Source organism: Canis lupus, chromosome 2, assembly GCF_003254725.2.
Source record: "Canis lupus dingo isolate Sandy chromosome 2, ASM325472v2, whole genome shotgun sequence".
NCBI classification, from domain to species: domain Eukaryota; kingdom Metazoa; phylum Chordata; class Mammalia; order Carnivora; family Canidae; genus Canis; species Canis lupus.
In genome coordinates this window covers 33,315,941-33,331,074 of record NC_064244.1, presented here as the reverse complement: position 1 = coordinate 33,331,074, position 15,134 = coordinate 33,315,941, and the positions used below count along the sequence as shown (strand labels likewise).

At 56.8% G+C, this 15,134-nt stretch overlaps 3 protein-coding genes and 1 pseudogene across 12 annotated transcripts; 3 read left to right on the top strand and 1 right to left on the bottom strand.

Moving 5' to 3' along the window:
- LOC112658885 (60S ribosomal protein L17-like) overlaps positions 1 to 15,134 on the bottom strand; it is a 384,311-nt pseudogene that overhangs the window by 99,787 nt on the left and 269,390 nt on the right.
- On the top strand, positions 290 to 5,500 carry SPATA24 (spermatogenesis associated 24). 9 transcript variants are annotated; one of them, XM_035713806.2, is made up of 7 exons: positions 325 to 489; positions 851 to 888; positions 1,610 to 1,709; positions 1,943 to 2,073; positions 2,157 to 2,227; positions 5,142 to 5,244; positions 5,352 to 5,500. In XM_035713806.2, the coding sequence occupies exons 1-7, from the start codon at positions 373 to 375 to the stop codon at positions 5,479 to 5,481; spliced, it is 690 nt and encodes a 229-aa protein (XP_035569699.1). In that variant the 5' UTR covers positions 325 to 372; the 3' UTR covers positions 5,482 to 5,500. The 9 variants fall into 9 exon arrangements, with proteins under 9 accessions (XP_025301197.1, XP_035569703.1, XP_035569702.1 ...); XM_025445413.3 differs by having other exon boundaries at positions 353 to 489; positions 781 to 888; positions 1,644 to 1,709; XM_025445412.3 differs by lacking the exon at positions 851 to 888 and having other exon boundaries at positions 290 to 489; positions 1,644 to 1,709.
- On the top strand, positions 5,865 to 11,925 carry PROB1 (proline rich basic protein 1). The gene has a single exon (XM_025445407.3). It carries the CDS (start codon positions 7,425 to 7,427, stop codon positions 10,488 to 10,490), a length of 3,066 nt encoding a protein of 1,021 aa, XP_025301192.3. The 5' UTR covers positions 5,865 to 7,424; the 3' UTR covers positions 10,491 to 11,925.
- Positions 12,559 to 14,724, top strand: MZB1 (marginal zone B and B1 cell specific protein). 2 transcript variants are annotated; one of them, XM_025445415.3, is made up of 4 exons: positions 12,562 to 12,788; positions 13,618 to 13,745; positions 14,116 to 14,226; positions 14,330 to 14,724. In XM_025445415.3, the coding sequence occupies exons 1-4, from the start codon at positions 12,585 to 12,587 to the stop codon at positions 14,484 to 14,486; spliced, it is 600 nt and encodes a 199-aa protein (XP_025301200.1). In that variant the 5' UTR covers positions 12,562 to 12,584; the 3' UTR covers positions 14,487 to 14,724. The 2 variants fall into 2 exon arrangements, with proteins under 2 accessions (XP_035569704.1, XP_025301200.1); XM_035713811.2 differs by lacking the exon at positions 14,116 to 14,226 and having other exon boundaries at positions 12,559 to 12,788.

The window sequence follows — 15,134 nt, the reverse complement described above, 5'->3', positions numbered from 1 at the left end:
GGGGTTGCCTTAGGCTCCCACAGACCGCTCCGCAGGTCTTGCATTTAACAGGCACTGGGAGAAGGCTGAGAGAGTCGTTGTCTAAGTGAGGCCTGTCCACTTCCTTAAGGAAGTATAAGCCGGGCGCCGCCTGCCCCGCAGGTCTGCGTGACAAACACAAGATAAAACAGGTGTGCAAAATAAGCAAATTCCTAAGGGTAGAGGCGCTTTCAGAGAGCGGCTCCTTTAAGAGGCGGGCCCCATCCCTGTTAACCAAGGAGTCTCCGCCCCCCGGTTGCCAGGGTGCTCTATGGCGTCGCATTCTCATTGGTGGGCGGCGGTTAGTGAGGCGCCTAGAGACGGCCATTTCCAACTAGCCGGCGGGGGCAGAAGATGGCGACGCCCCTTGGGTGGTCGCAGGGGGGGTCGGGGTCGGTGTGTCTCGCCTTCGATCAACTGCGGGACGTGATCGAATCTCAGGAGGAACTGATCCAGCAGCTGAGGAACGTGGTACGCAGCAAGAAAAGCTGGGGGAGAGGCCAGACGACCCCGACATGGAGGGGGCGGGGCCAGACTCTCCGGACGGAGACTCTCGTGGGGCGGAGGCGGGCGCGGCTGTGTCCCGGCGGGTGGCACTGGAGCCAAACGGCACGGTCTTCACGAATATTTACTGGGGAATTTAAATCAAAGTCAGGTTGTTTCCTCCTCTTTACCTGGTTGTGTAAGGCCTGGGAGTTATGCCCCGGTCTATTCACTGGGCTTCACTTTCCGCATTTCTAATTGGACTCACTGGCTTCCCAGGGCCCTCAGGTGCAGGCACTGAAACTGTAACTATCTTTTCTATTATGGACTTCCACCTCTTATCCCCCAGCGTCTAAGGCAGCGCCATGCTGAATGCAGTAAGCACAGGTTTGTCCCTTGCACATGTTAACTTAAGGCTTCCCACCCCTTGAAGTCCCGTTCCTTTGCCTTCTCAATCAAACCCTAGTTCATGAGTTCAAAGCTCCTGGAGCCACAGATTACCTGGACGGGCACGGTAAAATCCTGTGCAGCTGGGGTTCATGCTTTTCCTGTTTTTGTTTTCTGTCTTGATAAGAAGGTCTTGAGATATCTCTATCTCAGAAACAAAAATGACTTAACATCTGTTTCTCACTCTGGTGGGTGAATGCAGCTCTAGGCACTGAATGACCTGCAATTCCCCGAGGGTACCCCAGCTCTTTTTCTTCGAAGCTGGCCTTCCCATGTATGTTCTCCCGTCTGGAACACTTCTGTTCCACCCCTGTTCCTCCTCCGGCAGGCCAGCGCCTGTTTAGCAGTCAGATGTCCTGTCTGATGACCCCTTCTCTGGAAGCAGTGCTGACCTTTCCCCAGGCTAGGGGCTGCCTCTGGGCGCCAACAGCCCTTTGTGCTTCTCCATTGTAGCACACTCGTGTTAGAAGGGCTGGCCAGGAGCTATCTCCTATATCAGACTGGTTGCTCCTTGAGGGTAGGACCTAGAGCTGAGACTCTGTGGATCTTGTGGAACCAAATTCTCCCTTCTCAGAGCCCAAGTCTCATCCTAGGTGCCCTGGGTATCATCCCACTGTCTAACCTTGGTCCTGGTTCCTAGAAAGCACCCCTCCCACTCCAGCCCCAGGCCCTCCCTGAGCCAGGCTCTGTTGCAGATGGTTCTCCAGGACGAAAATTTTGTCAGTAAAGAAGAGTTCCAGGCAGTGGAAAAGAAGCTGGTGGTAAGTAATGGTCTCTGCAGGTTCCTGATCTTCCCCCATTTTCTGGGATCCCTCTGGATGGGTACAGTTATTCAGTATTGGCTCTGAGAGCCTCCAGCCCCAGTAGTGAGGACAAAGTCTTCTTGGGTCCTGGCTTCCATGTGCCTCTCCGAGAAATGGAGCTGGTTAAGGGAACCTAGGAGACCCAGGGTGGCTTGGGGGTAATGAGGTCATTGCTGCTGCTGCCCCTGCAGGAAGAGAAAGCTGCTCATGCCAAGACCAAGGCCCTCCTGGCCAAGGAAGAGGAGAAGTTGCAGTTTGCCCTCGGAGAGGTTGAGGTGCTGTCTAAACAGCTGGAGAAAGAGAAGCTGGCTTTTGAAAAGGCGTGAGTGGGCCTTGGTAGGGGGGTGAAGGGTTGGGGGTCCAGTCTGCCTGTCAGCCTTCCCACTGTTTATCTTCTCCACTCAGGCTCTCCAGTGTCAAGAGCAGAGCCCTGCAGGAAACCAGTAAGAAGGACCAGCTTATCACCAAGTGCAATGGTAGGCGGGAGGCCCGTACTCCCCGCCACGCTTACATGCATGGGCTCTTCTCTAACAGCCCAGTGCCCGTGTCCAGGGCAGGGTTTCACCCCAACTTCTGCCCCCGGCTGAGGATACAGGCAGGCCCAGGCGGGCCACACCTTCGCAAAGGCCTTCAGGGACCAGGCAGGCCACGGAAATGAGGGAAGCAGTCGGTGTACAATATTCTTCATGGCCATAAAGGAACGGGCTCGCTCCCATTTTTCTTGAAACATAAGACCTTCTTAGTCCACCTTTTGTTTTCCCACTTTTGATGGGTATCAGAAATAGCGTACTTTACTTGTAACTGTTACAGGACGAACAGCAGGATAAGCACAGTCGTCTTTGGGAGCTGACCCCTTACTGTCAGGGTTGGGGACCCAGCAGGGAGGAGAGGGGACTGTGGTGACAGGAAGAGCCACGCCACCTCTCAAGGGCTTAGTGCCTCTGCCATGGGAATGGGGGCCGAGTATTGGCAGATCCTTAAAAAAAGAAACCAGAAACCAGGTTCTAATGGAAATTTTTCTGATTTTTTTAGTGTTGGCAACTGACTTAGAAATTTTAAAACTATTGTATGGGCCAAGTAACATGTGTCTGTAGGCCATTAATTTTCATCTCCACTCTGTGCAGATGCCTATGGCCACTTGTTGGCTCAAGGTGGTGCTGTGAGTTTTGGGGTATTTTCTGTCAGCCACCCAGTGTCCCTAGATCTCAGGAACCCCCTTTTAGTTTCCCAGAACACTAAATTCCCCTTAGCTAGTCTAAGAAATAGACATGAATTCCATATGGAACATTTGCTTCATGGATTGCAGCCGATTTTAGGTAGGCCACAGATCAGAGCCCAAGTCCAAAAGAGATTCAGGGTCCCTCCTGATGGGCTGTCATCTAGAGACTTGGGTACCCTGTACCCACCAATCCATCCCTCTCTCCCTGGGTTAGTACTCTCACTGGTAAGATGCCAGCAGGCTGATACCTTGATCTCACTAGGTGGGCTGACAGGCCTTATGGCAGTATGAGCAAGGACTCCCGTGGGGGCCCCCAGGGGTCCAAGAGAGGGCAGGGGTCCCCTCACTGCCTCCACATCCAAGGCCACTGGGCCCCAGTCCTTCCTCCCTGTGTACCTATCCCCCCCTGCCCCCAACTTTCCTAAAAGGAACCTAGAGTTCTTTCCTGGTGGTGCCCAAGCATTTCCTAGAGATCAGCCACATCTGCAGGGCTCTGTGTCCACTTGTGCAAGGTGTGTGTGTGGGGATGGAACCTGGCTGCCTCCCCGTAGAATGTCCTAAGCACCTCCAGTGGGACACAAGCCCTCACCTGAGCAACTCTCATGACCCAAGCCTTCCCCTGGCCTATGCCCTCCCCACCCCTCAATCTCCCTTTATGTGGGTTTAGTTTGGTTTTTACACTTACACAGTTTCTTATTTTTCTCAAAGGGATTTTTCTGACTATTCTCTCATTTGGCTGCTATTTATTTTAAATTTATCTCTCATTTATTTTAAAAATTCACAGAAATTTCTGATGCTTTTTCCCAAAAGAACTTCACAATCAATCTGGGTGACCTTGAGAAGAAGGTTCAATAGTTCTGGTCCTATGACCCACGGAACTCAATTTCCTTCTCTTCCTTCCCTTGCATCTTCGTCTCCTCTTTTGTATGTCACATCTTAATTTTTTATCAAATCTTTTCTTCTGAAACCTTAAATTGCTTCAGCATTTCTGAATTTTTAGAGTTTGTGTTGTAGTTAATGTTTGTCCAGCCTTTAAAGGCAGTGGGATTTTCTTCCTATGAGGATAAGAATTTTCCAGGACTCCCCAAGGGACAGTTCATATAAATGAAGCACCCCCCGCCCCCGCCCTGAGATTCCTACAACCACTTTCAATTTTGATTCAAGACACAAAAATCATCTTTGCATCTAATGAGCACTTAATATAGGGGGCAAGCTTTGCCACACTATCTCCCTGGGTGCTCCTCACACCCCTGCGGAACAGGGGCTGTTCCTGTCCCCATCACAGATGAGGAAATGGGTCTAGAAAAGGAGGTAACTTGCCAAAAATGGTAATACTGTCTCATCGATATTAACATCGTTGAAACATTGCCTTATTCTGTTCAGTTCCTGAGTTTTAACTCTCTTTCAGGAGCTGCCTCCTTGAAGGTAGGGGACCCTGTCTTTTCCCCTTGTGAAGCCCTAGCACAGGACTGGATACCTCAATAGGTCTGGTTGGATTGAGATGATGAAACTAAGTGATGTTTTTAAGTCCTAAACCCCCAGAGTGTATCCTGTCCATTCATTCCCCAAATAAATTCATTGTGTCCCATCCATGTGCCAGGTACTATTTTAGGCCTTAGGGTTAAAGCAGTAAATTGAAAAAATCTTTATCCTTGTGGATTTCATGGATATAAATCCAACTTGGGAAGAAGATAGGTGAGTAAAATATATGGTATGTTAGCTATAAGTGCTAAGAAGAAAAAGAAAGCAGGAAAAAGGGATAGAAACTACTGAGAGGGATTGATACTTTTAGATTGGGAAGGGTCTTACCAAGGAGGCGATATTTGTAAAGATTGGCAGGAGTTAAGGGCAGGAGCCATTCATCCTCCTGCCTTTGGGCAGCACTGTCCACCTCTCTGCAGGAGCCTTCGCCTGCCCTCATGTGGGTCACCTGGTCCAGAATAGAGTTGTGAAATCACTGACACACATCAGACATTGCGCCCCTTAGCCACCATCCTGTCAAAACTCCATAATAAACTCATTCTTACTAAGGTGTTAGCAGCTACTTATGGAGCACCCCTGGGTGGGGGGAGCCAACTTCTTAAAATACCTGTTAGGGAATGAATGCCTTATCTCAGGAAGAAGCCTGTAGGATGGGAACCACCCCTCCTCCCTGCCTCTCTCCCCCACAGAAATTGAGTCTCACATTATAAAGCAAGAAGATATACTTAATGGCAAAGAGAATGAGATTAAGGAGTTGCAGCAAGTTATCAGCCAGCAGAAACAAATCTTCAGGTGAGGGGTCTGGGCCAGGCTGGGGATTGTTGATGGAAGTGGGGAGCCAGCTCTCTGGCCCCTATCCTAGACTGCCCCCAGCCCATGCCCAGACGGCTCCATTGCAGGAATCACGTGTCTGACTACCGGATCCAGAAGCAACAGGAGAACTACATGGCCCAAGTGCTGGACCAGAAGCATAAGAAAGCCTCAGGGATGCGTCAGGCCCGGAGCCACCAGCGTCCCAGGGAAAAATAAAATGGTCGTCGCCTTCCTACTCTCTGGCTGTAATGCCCGACCTCTGCCTTCCCTGCTGTGGGGGTCCCCACCCCTGCCCTTCCTGTCCCTGTGGGTCCTGGCCCCTGCCAAAACAGACTTCACCTGCCCTGATTCCCAGGGAAGAGGCAGAAGGCACTTTTTTTTTTTCCCCCTCCCTGCCTGCCTTCCGGAGGGCCTTGGTGACAGAAGGGAGAATCAAGTTACCAGGGACTGGGTGGGGAGCAGGCCTTGGGCCACTGCCTTCCACGCCACTCAGAAAAGGATGCTGCTCAGGTCCCCAGTCCCTGCCACTTCCCTCCCTCCCCTGGGTCGTAGGGGGAGGAGAGGTGTGGAGGTCTAGCCTACAGGAGGACAACTTTGTTGTCTAATAGGCACTGTTCTTCCTACTCTTGGTATTTAATCTCTCCCTATGTAAACAGCTCTGGTTACCCCTGGTTACCTGTAAACACCCCACCCTACTCCCAGTGCCCTGGTAAATTTAACTCTCCCAACTTGGCTATAGAGCAGGAAAGGCTGTGTGTGTGTGTTTGAGTATGTGATAAGCCCTGACTGGAGACAACAGGCAGTGGGTTCCAAGACCACAGTGAATTTGGGAAATCCATTACCATCATATAACAAGAATGTTACACCTGTGAATCATACTTGTATCCTCTTACACTTCCCCCTAACAGAGGCTTGAATCTTCACAAGGGGAAGGAAGGGAAAAGGACAATGCTATGTCTTTTTTTAAGGTGGGAACAGTCTCTGAAGGGCCTATAACTTGTTAAAGTTGCATGTGCAGCACCAGATGATAGGCAGGCTTGATCCTTTCACAAGCCATCACTGATGGCTAGATGATCATGGGGACACACCCAGTCAGGGGACCCACTCAGAGGCTGAGTCAGATTTGTCAATCTAGCCAAACCTGAGTCAGTGTGAGTGCATGGGGTGGGGGGTTGCTGTGTTTTTGCCCCAAGGCCAGCTAGGGCCTGAAACATAGTAGGAACTTAAAGCCGGAAGTTTAAGGGCAAATGGTGCTCACTGTCATTATCCCAGGGCAGTGACAAGTGGTGACTGCTTCCCCACCAGCACCTGTCCCTGGGGTGAATCCTGAGGTGGTGGGGGCTGGAGTGAGGGCCTTGCAAGTGCCAGAGCTCTTTCTGCCTCAGAAGGGCTTCAGAGAGGGGTCATGGCTACCCCAAAGGTTCCTAAGAGACCCCACATCAGTGTCTTGTTTTAGGTGCCAAGGCCATCTGTGAAAGCTAGAGCTAGCCACCCCAGGCCCTTCCAGTATGGTCCCACTAAAGGCAATGGGTCCAGCCAGGTACAGCTTCCCGAGGCCCTAGTACAACCTGAGGACTTGGGGGAGCCCTCCAAGCAAAGCTCCATCAAAGATCATGGGGTGATGGGTCAAGGAAGGTGGTGGGTGAACCCTTACATACTCTAGCTGGGACAAGTGATGAGAGGGCCAGAGAGAAGGGGTGTGCTCCGGTGGTAGGAAGACACTGGGGGGCTACCGGAAGATGAAATTGCTCAGAAGACCCCGAAAGTCTGGTCCTGGTCCCCGGGCTCCCATTCTGACCCACATGCCATGGTGCTTGACGTCAGGCTGGGCCCTGCTCGGCCTGTTTCTTAGCCTGTGAGCAGAGTTAGGCCTAGCTCCTGGCTTCAAACCTGCCCTTCCCTCACCTTCCCGTCAGCCCAAGACTGGAGAGCCATCCTAGGCCTCGGGCCCGCGCCAGAGGGGAACGTTGGAAAAGTAAAGCCCAGGACCCAAGGCCGTCCTGTGGGCGACGCCACTGATTCGCCATCGACCGCAGCCGCGGCCGCTTTAAGGCGCGGTGACCCCACGACATCCGCGGGCGGGGCGGGGACAATGCGGGCAGCCGCAGCACCCGCGGAGGCAAACGTGAGGGAGGTAGTGCGCGGCGCCCAGCCCCGCCATGCTGACCGCGCTCGCCCGGCCAGCCCGGCCTGGGCTCCCGGGGCAGCCGCCTGCGGCCCCCGCCCGGCGTCAGGACTCCTCTGGCTCGTCAGGCTCCTACCACACGGCTCCGGGTTCTCCAGGGCCCCCGGACGTTGGGCCGGACGCAGAGTGCCGGGCGCATTGGCCCGGGGTGGCCCCTGCGCTGGGGGCGGGCGCGCAGCCTCGCCTGTCCGTCAGCGCCCAGAATAGCCGCCAGCAGCCCGGGCCCGGCTCGGGTTTCCCGCGAGGCCGGGGCTCCAGCCCGCGGCCGCCCCAGCCGCAGCTGCGCATGCTGCCGTCGGGGGAGATGGAAGTCATCTTCGGCGCAGGGGCCCCGTTCCGCCGCTCCGACGCGGCGGATAGCGAGGTGCAGCAACTCACCGCCCGCGCTTTCCGCAGCCTCTCTCCGCCCGGGCCCGCGACTCCGGCTCCCGCGACACCGACGCCCCAGGCCCCCGACGGTGGCTCCCGCTGGGCCACTTACCTAGAGGTACGGCCCCGCGGGCCGAGTCCTGGGACCCCAGCGCAGTTCGAGTGTGTGGAGGTGGCGCTGGAGGAGCGTGAGGCTCCCGCCAGGTCCCGCACGGTGCCCAAGCGTCAGATCGAGCTGCGCCCCCGGCCCCAGAGTCCGCCGCGGGAGGCGGGAGCACCACCGCGCCCCCGGCTGCTCCTGCGCACTGGCTCCCTGGACGAGTCGCTGGGCCGCCTGCAGGAAGCCGCTGGCCTGGTGCAGACAGCACTGGCCAGAAAACTGAGCCCTGCAGCCCCTGCCCCAAGCAGCGCCACCTTCGGGCCCACGGGGCAGCCAGAGTGTGCGAGCCGAGAAACGGCCCGCAGTACCCGAAAGGTCCCGGAGGAGGCCAGGTCTCGGCCACCGCGCGTGCACTATGGTTCAGCACCCACCAAGGCACCGCGGCCGTGGCCCAGCCTCCGAGAGCGCGCGATTCGGCGCGACAAGCCCGCGCCGGGCACCGAGCCGCTGGGTCCGGTTAGTTCCAGCATCTTCCTGCAGTCAGGGGAGAAGACTCGGGAGGCACAAAGTCAGGAACTTAAGACTCGGTCCCCGCGACAGACTCCGGATCGAGCCATTCTGAGAGCACAGAGTCCGCCTTTCGAGTCGAGGGGCCCTCGGGAAGTTCCGAGTAAGGCTGGGAGGCCATGGAGCTCGTCCCCGCTGTGGCAGGCTCCAAATGGGACCGTACGGGGTCCTCACTGCCCGTCCCCCCAGAATCCGCCCCCGTGGAATCGGGCTATTCGGAGGGTAAGTAGCCCGTCGTTCCCTGAAGCATCCCGTGCATGGGGAAATCGGGATCCCGCTGTCGAGGAAACTGTCAGCAGAAGAAGCCCCTCCCCACCGACTGTTTCCCCGTGGAATCAGGGTGTCGCCAGGACAAGAAGCCCATCCCCTGAAGCTCCTTCCCTGTGGGAGGTTCCTCAACAGGCAGTTGGGAATACCGCAGAGGGCAGTAGGAGCGCGTATCCACCGGCCTTGTCCTCATGGGAGGCTCCAGATCGTGCTAATGGGACGTGGCATCCATCTCCCCAAGACACGTGGGGTCCCACACCACAGGGCTCATCCATAGTATCTACGTCTAAAGCTCTGAATGGGATAGGAATGGAAGAGCTGGAGCGGCCTAGGCCGCCCACACCTGGGACTCCGGAACTCACGGAGGCGCAAGGTCAGTCCTCGCGGGAGGTGCAGGATCTCGCCTTCCGGGGCAGTCAGCCGTCGCCAGAAGCGGCCGCGCCTGAGCTAACCCTCAGTCGCCTTGTGGGCCCTGTGGATGCCGATGTGCCCCGGGAAGCCCTGGGCCTTGGAGAGGCCGCCTCGGGACGGCCTCGCGTGGCCCTCCCGCGGCCCCGCGACGTACGCAAGATGGTGAAGACCACGTACGCGCCAAGCTTCCCCGCGGGAACCGCAGCTTTGCGGCTGCCTGCGCCCCCTGTGGAACCCGGCGCGGAGGAGGGCGGCGCGTCCGGGACCGAAGCGTTGCCCGCGCTGGCGTCGCCAGCCCCAGCTCACTACACTTCGGTTTACCTCAAAGACTTTCTTCCGGTCGTGACGCACCCCTACGAGCCCCCAGAGCCGTCCCCTGACGCGGTGCCCCGGGACGCCCCGCGGCCCAACGGGGCCCTGAGGCGGAGAGCGGAGAACAGCACGGCCAAACCCTTCGCACGCACGGAGATCCGCCTGCCTGCGGCCCTGGCCGTGGGCCGCCGGCCCGAGGGAGCGGGGGCAGTTGTGCGCGGTGCTGGCGGGGAGAGCCGCGAGGCTGAGGCGCGGCGCCTGGTCCCCGACGGCGAGGGGCGGACCAGCCCCTTAGGCGGCGCGAGCGCGTCACCCCAGCCGCCGCCCACGGGCCCGGGAGGGCCGCAGCCACCCCGACCACCGTGCCCCCGCTCGCCTCAGGCGCACCCCAGCTCGAGCGCCGGGACAGCACCCGAAGTGGAGACGTCTCCTGCAGCTCCCGAGCCGGCGACTGCGATCCAGTCGTCTCTCCTGCGGGAGTCCCAGGCGTCGGCCGGCAGAACCGGCCCGCCCCAACCCCGCGCTGCCTCAGCGCCTCCGACGGACCGGCCCCTCGAAGGCCCCCTCCACGGGGCACGCAGGCCCCCAGGGACTGCGTACCCGGGGAAGGTCCTGGTGGACCCCGAGAGCGGCCGTTGCTACTTTGTGGAGGCGCCGCGGCAGCCTCGGCTACGGCTACTCTTCGACCCCGAAAGCGGGCAATACGTAGAGGTGCTGCTGCCGCCATCGCCCCAGGTGCCACCACGCCGCGTCTACACCCCGCTGGCCCTGGGCTCTGGCCTCTACCCGCCCGCCTATGGGCCTCTCCCGGGCCTCTCAGTGCCACCGTCCCTGGCCCCAGCGGGCTTCAGCGGCCCCCAGGTACCCTGGGCCTCCGACGCGGGGCCCCTGGACGGGATGTACTACCTGCCAGTGAGTGGAACCCCCAGCCCCGCTCCCCCTCTGCTCCTCTGTGCTCCGCCCAACAGTTCGAGTTCAGCCCAGCCCGGCAAGGGGTCCTTGTTCTCAGTGTGAGGCCCCAGGGCCTATCCTGGGTGTTGGGGCCTGTTTGATAGCCTTGGGGGTTCTGGCATCTAGTCCCCTGCCCGGTTCCTTCTATCACCTCTTTCTTTTACCCAGCCCACCCAGTCTTCACACTGGAAGTTACCTTCAGAGGATATATCTGAGACTTTGGGACTGATGGAGCTGAAACTCAGAAAGTGGCTGCCTACTTTCTCCCCCAACAAAATTGTATACTCCTTTCCCAGGCATCCCCAGAGTGTGGTGTGTTTGTGTGTTTGTGAGGAGTCTCTGGAGTTGTTCCTAGGAACTGACTTGAGGGGGTGTTGGAGTTCAGGAGGAGCAACAAGGAATAGGATCAGCAGAGGGCGGATGTGTCCCTCCCTGAAGGTGGATCCAGCTGCGGTGGAGTAGGCTAGTGGGCGCTGGTGCAATGGAGGGAGGACTGTGGCTAGCAGCTCTGTTGTTCTTTGGAAGAGGATCTGAGCCTTGGCCTGGGAGGTCATGTGGGAAAGGCTAGTGCAGCCCCTGGGTCAGGCTGGATCTGAGGAAGGGAGCTGTGGGGACGGCAGGTGGAGGTGGAGCAGGGAAGTTGTATGGAAGGGGCTATGGAGGGTCAGCCTGGAGATGGGGATTGGGTAGGGAGGCAGCTATAGTCTCCAGCTGGGAGCCCCACTTCTCATCCTCTCCTCAACCTCAGCATCTGACTTGGCTTCTCAAAGCCATCAGAGCTGAGCTGGCTCATCCTGGGGCCAGGAGTGGAGGTTTAAGCCATTCCCACCCAAGTTGGGGGCCAGATGCAGTGACTCATCAGAAAGGACTTGCAAACAGGGAGGATGTTTCAGCCTCTTGACCCCTCTGGGAGTAGTGGAGGGTGGGTTAGGGCTGCCAGTAAAAGGGATGCCATGGGGTGGGGAGCAAGGCAGGGAGACTTGGAGCCCTCTGCTGATTGCACTCCCTCAGTAACAGATGTGGCAACCATGCCCAGAGAGGGCCTGGCTCGGCAGACTGGTCAAAGCAAGGAGGGAACAGGACCCAGAGCCTGTGTGCTAATTGCCTTGAGATAGCAGGAGCGTCTGAGGAGGGCTGAGAGAGATGCATGGGGTAGGACATGTGAGTCTGTGTGTAGTTCTGAGCTTGAAGTGGCGGGGCTTTGTTGACTGATATGTGATGAGTCTGGGGAAGAACAGTTCCCATTAGGAGCAGTTGTTAGGGATGGAGATTGATGCCTTACTTAAATTCCAGGCCCCTAGGCGGTCTGGGTCCCTTGAAGTCCCAGACTCCCTGCCTTCGGCTGAAAGTTGACTGGGAGAGCTATGAGTCAGAATAACCTGAACAACTTCTCATGGCCAGGGATGCGGGTTCTGATGGCATGGAGGGCCCTGGTCCCCTCACCTCATCCTGGTGTGCAATAAATCACTGATCCAATGAGCCACGATGCTTGGAACAACTGGTGTAAGTTGTCTGATTTCTAATTTACTGCTGTGACTTCTAACACCCCCTTTAACACTCTTCTCTGCCTGGGTATGGTCTGGGTGGAGGCGGCCCTAGGGCTCAGGGAAGGAGCCCACGTGTGTCTTTCATGGATGTGACATCCTGGCCTCAGCAAACTCACCTCCCAGGGAGGAAACCCTAGGCTGGCAACCACACCTGGCAACCTCATTCATCCTGGTGGCTGGGTGGCCAATGGGCTTTAGTTACTCAGGCTTGGGGCCTCGTTTCAGTATGGCCCTTCTAGTGTATGGTCTTGGATTCATCACTTCTGTCTAAGCTTTCCTATGCTCATAAAAATGACACAAATCACCTCTTCCCTCAAGGTACTCAGTTCAGTGCCCACTGAGTGGCCAGACTTCAGGGGAGGGATCCGCCCCCACGTGCCCTTGCCCAGGCCCAGCTTCCCCCTATGTCACTGCTCCCTATCTGTGAAATGGAGCCCAGTTGGCTACAGTGGGGATCCCAGCAGAGGAGATGCACACGTGGCATCTCTAGGCCCCTAGAGGAAGGAAGAAAGTGGGAGGGGTGAGTTGTTGGTTCCCCATTGGTCTGGGTCAGGCTTTCCGGGGTGGCTCCCTCTGTACACATGCACATGCACACCTGCACCCCAGCCACATGCTCACTGAGCCATCTCCACTGACCATGAGGCTGTCACTGCCACTGACACTGCTGCTGCTGGGAGCCTGGGCCATCCCAGGGGGCTCTGAGGACAGGGCCCCACTCACAGCCACTGCCCCACAGCTGGATGATGAAGAGAAGTACTCAGCTCATATGCCTGCTCACCTGCGCTGTGATGCCTGCAGGGCAGTGGCCTACCAGGTGAGTACCTCCCCCCATACAGTTCCCCTGCCCCTGTCCAGGTCCCTCCTGAAGCCAGTCCCCTCCATCTACCTCAGATTCTACCACTGGCTTTGATTTCCAAACCCCCACCCTGAGCCCTGAGTTAGACTCAGCTTTCCATGATATTGACAACTGCACCTCACCCAAACCCCCATGCCTCAGTTTACCCATCTCTCGGCCCAACAGAAAGGAAATAATCTGGGACAACCCACAGTATCTTGAGACCCCAGGGAGTCACCAGCCTATCCTCTCAGACTCCTCCGTTTCCAGGCTTATCCTCAGGTCTAGACTCCTTCCCAAAACATGACTGGGGAGTACTGGTGTATTTGTGCATGTATGCACATGGGTTGAATGCATGAATATGAGTATGTGTGTGTCTTGAGTTCACACAGAAACCTATCCAGCATGCCTAAGTAACTCTGTGGAGCAAGGCAAGCCTATGAGTACACGTGTCATTGAAGACTGGGCTCTATTTTTTTTTTTTTCCTTTCCTTGTTCTCATGGTTTAAAATAGCATGGCTGATGGGCAGGTGTGCACTGGGGAAGGAGCCCCAGTGCTCAGGCCTAACTTCCTACTTCAGTGTTTCCTACCCACACACCTCAACCCCGGGAAGTGGATCCTACCTCAGCAGACCCAGTCCCAGCTTTCAGAACCTGGGGGAGGGCTGTGAGGCTACCTGATAAGAGCTTCTTGCTTAAAAGTCTCCCTTGCCACCTCACTCTCTCCCAGAGACCCAGGCTCCTGCCTGACCCTCCCCCACCATTGAGCAGTCTTGAAACCCTGGCTCTTAACCCCTCCTTGTTCTAGATGTGGCAACATTTGGCAAAGGCAGAGGCCAAACTTCACACCCCTGACTCAGGCGGGCGGCAGTGGGAGCTGAGTGAGTCGGTATACATAGATGTCCTGGACAAGAGCTGTTCCCAGAGCTGGCAGGGGTGAGTCAAGAATCTGGCCCCTACCACCCTCCTCTAGCAGTAGGGCTGATGGGTAGAGATTCCCACTCTCCCACTCACACCAGACACATAGTCCACTAGGGCTTTGGTCCAAGGTAGGGGGCTGGTTGGAATGAAGTCTGAGATCTAGAGCTGGGGGCAAGTAGAATGCTACGTGGCTTGGGGACAAGGTTGCTGTGTGACCTCAGGCCAGGGGCTTTCCCTCTTTGGTTCTGTTTCCCATCAGGGAGGATCAGAATCTGGGCTCTGAATTCAGCAAATGCCCAGTGTGCCCAGCTTCATGCGGGGGTATTATCCCTTGCTGGCAGGGCTCCCATTAATGCTATATGCCTCTCCTTCCTGCTGCTTCCAGCTATGGGGTTCGAGAAGTGAACCAGGTGAAACGTCTCACAGGCCCAGGACTCAGTAAGGGGCCAGAGCCAAGCATCAGTGTGATGATCACAGGGGGCCCCTGGCCCACCAGGTGACAGGAGTGAGGGTGGGGTGGGATGGAGACCTTGGAGCCTTGATCGGCTAGCCCCCTGAGGGGCAGGCAGGGGTCTGAGGCTCCTGTTGGGTTCCCCTAGGCTCTCCATGACATGTTTCCACTACCTGGGCGAGTTTGGAGAAGACCAGATCTATGAAGCCCACCAACAAGGCCAAGGGGCTCTGGAGGCATTGCTGTGTGGAGGACTGCAAGGGGCCTGCTCAGAAGAGGCACCTGTCACAAGGACGGAGCTCTAGTTCAACTCCCTCCCCTTCCTGGTCAGGCTCTGAGGAGAGGTGCGGTGCCCTCTGGATTTGCCCCACTCCTCTCTGCAGGCTGCCTGGAGGGCAGGGGGGCCATGCTTTTCCATGCTGCCATGCCCCCTCCCTCCTTCCAGCTTTAGGACATTGGGGTCAGGTATATGATGGGGGCAGGAGAGGGTGGGTAGGGGAGAGGCCTTCCCCTCTGGACTCAAATAAAACCCAATGACCTAGATTTCTTGATTCCTTCTTTGCAAAAGGCTCTTGTAGGGCTGGGAGGACAGACATTGGCATTTCTGCTGATGTTGTACCTAGGGAGGGCCAAATATACTTGCTTCCCCACAATTTCCCAGAGGTAGGTGAGGTGTGTCATAGCTAGAAATGTGAGCGAGCTGTCAAAGGATGGACCTAGTTGCATGGATGGTGAAACTGCAAATCCATCACGAGAGAAGAGAAAAACCAGTGAAAACTCCATGAGCAGGCTGCCTGGCAGGCATACCTACTCAGCCACTCTGTACTGTTTGGGCCCCTCCCTGAACACTAGTATAGTTGGGTCTATGCCCAGGAGCTGCTCAACATCTGGACTTTCCCTCTGACCCCAGCTGACAAGGTTGGGCCCTATGTGTCTGCCTGGGACTAGGCAGG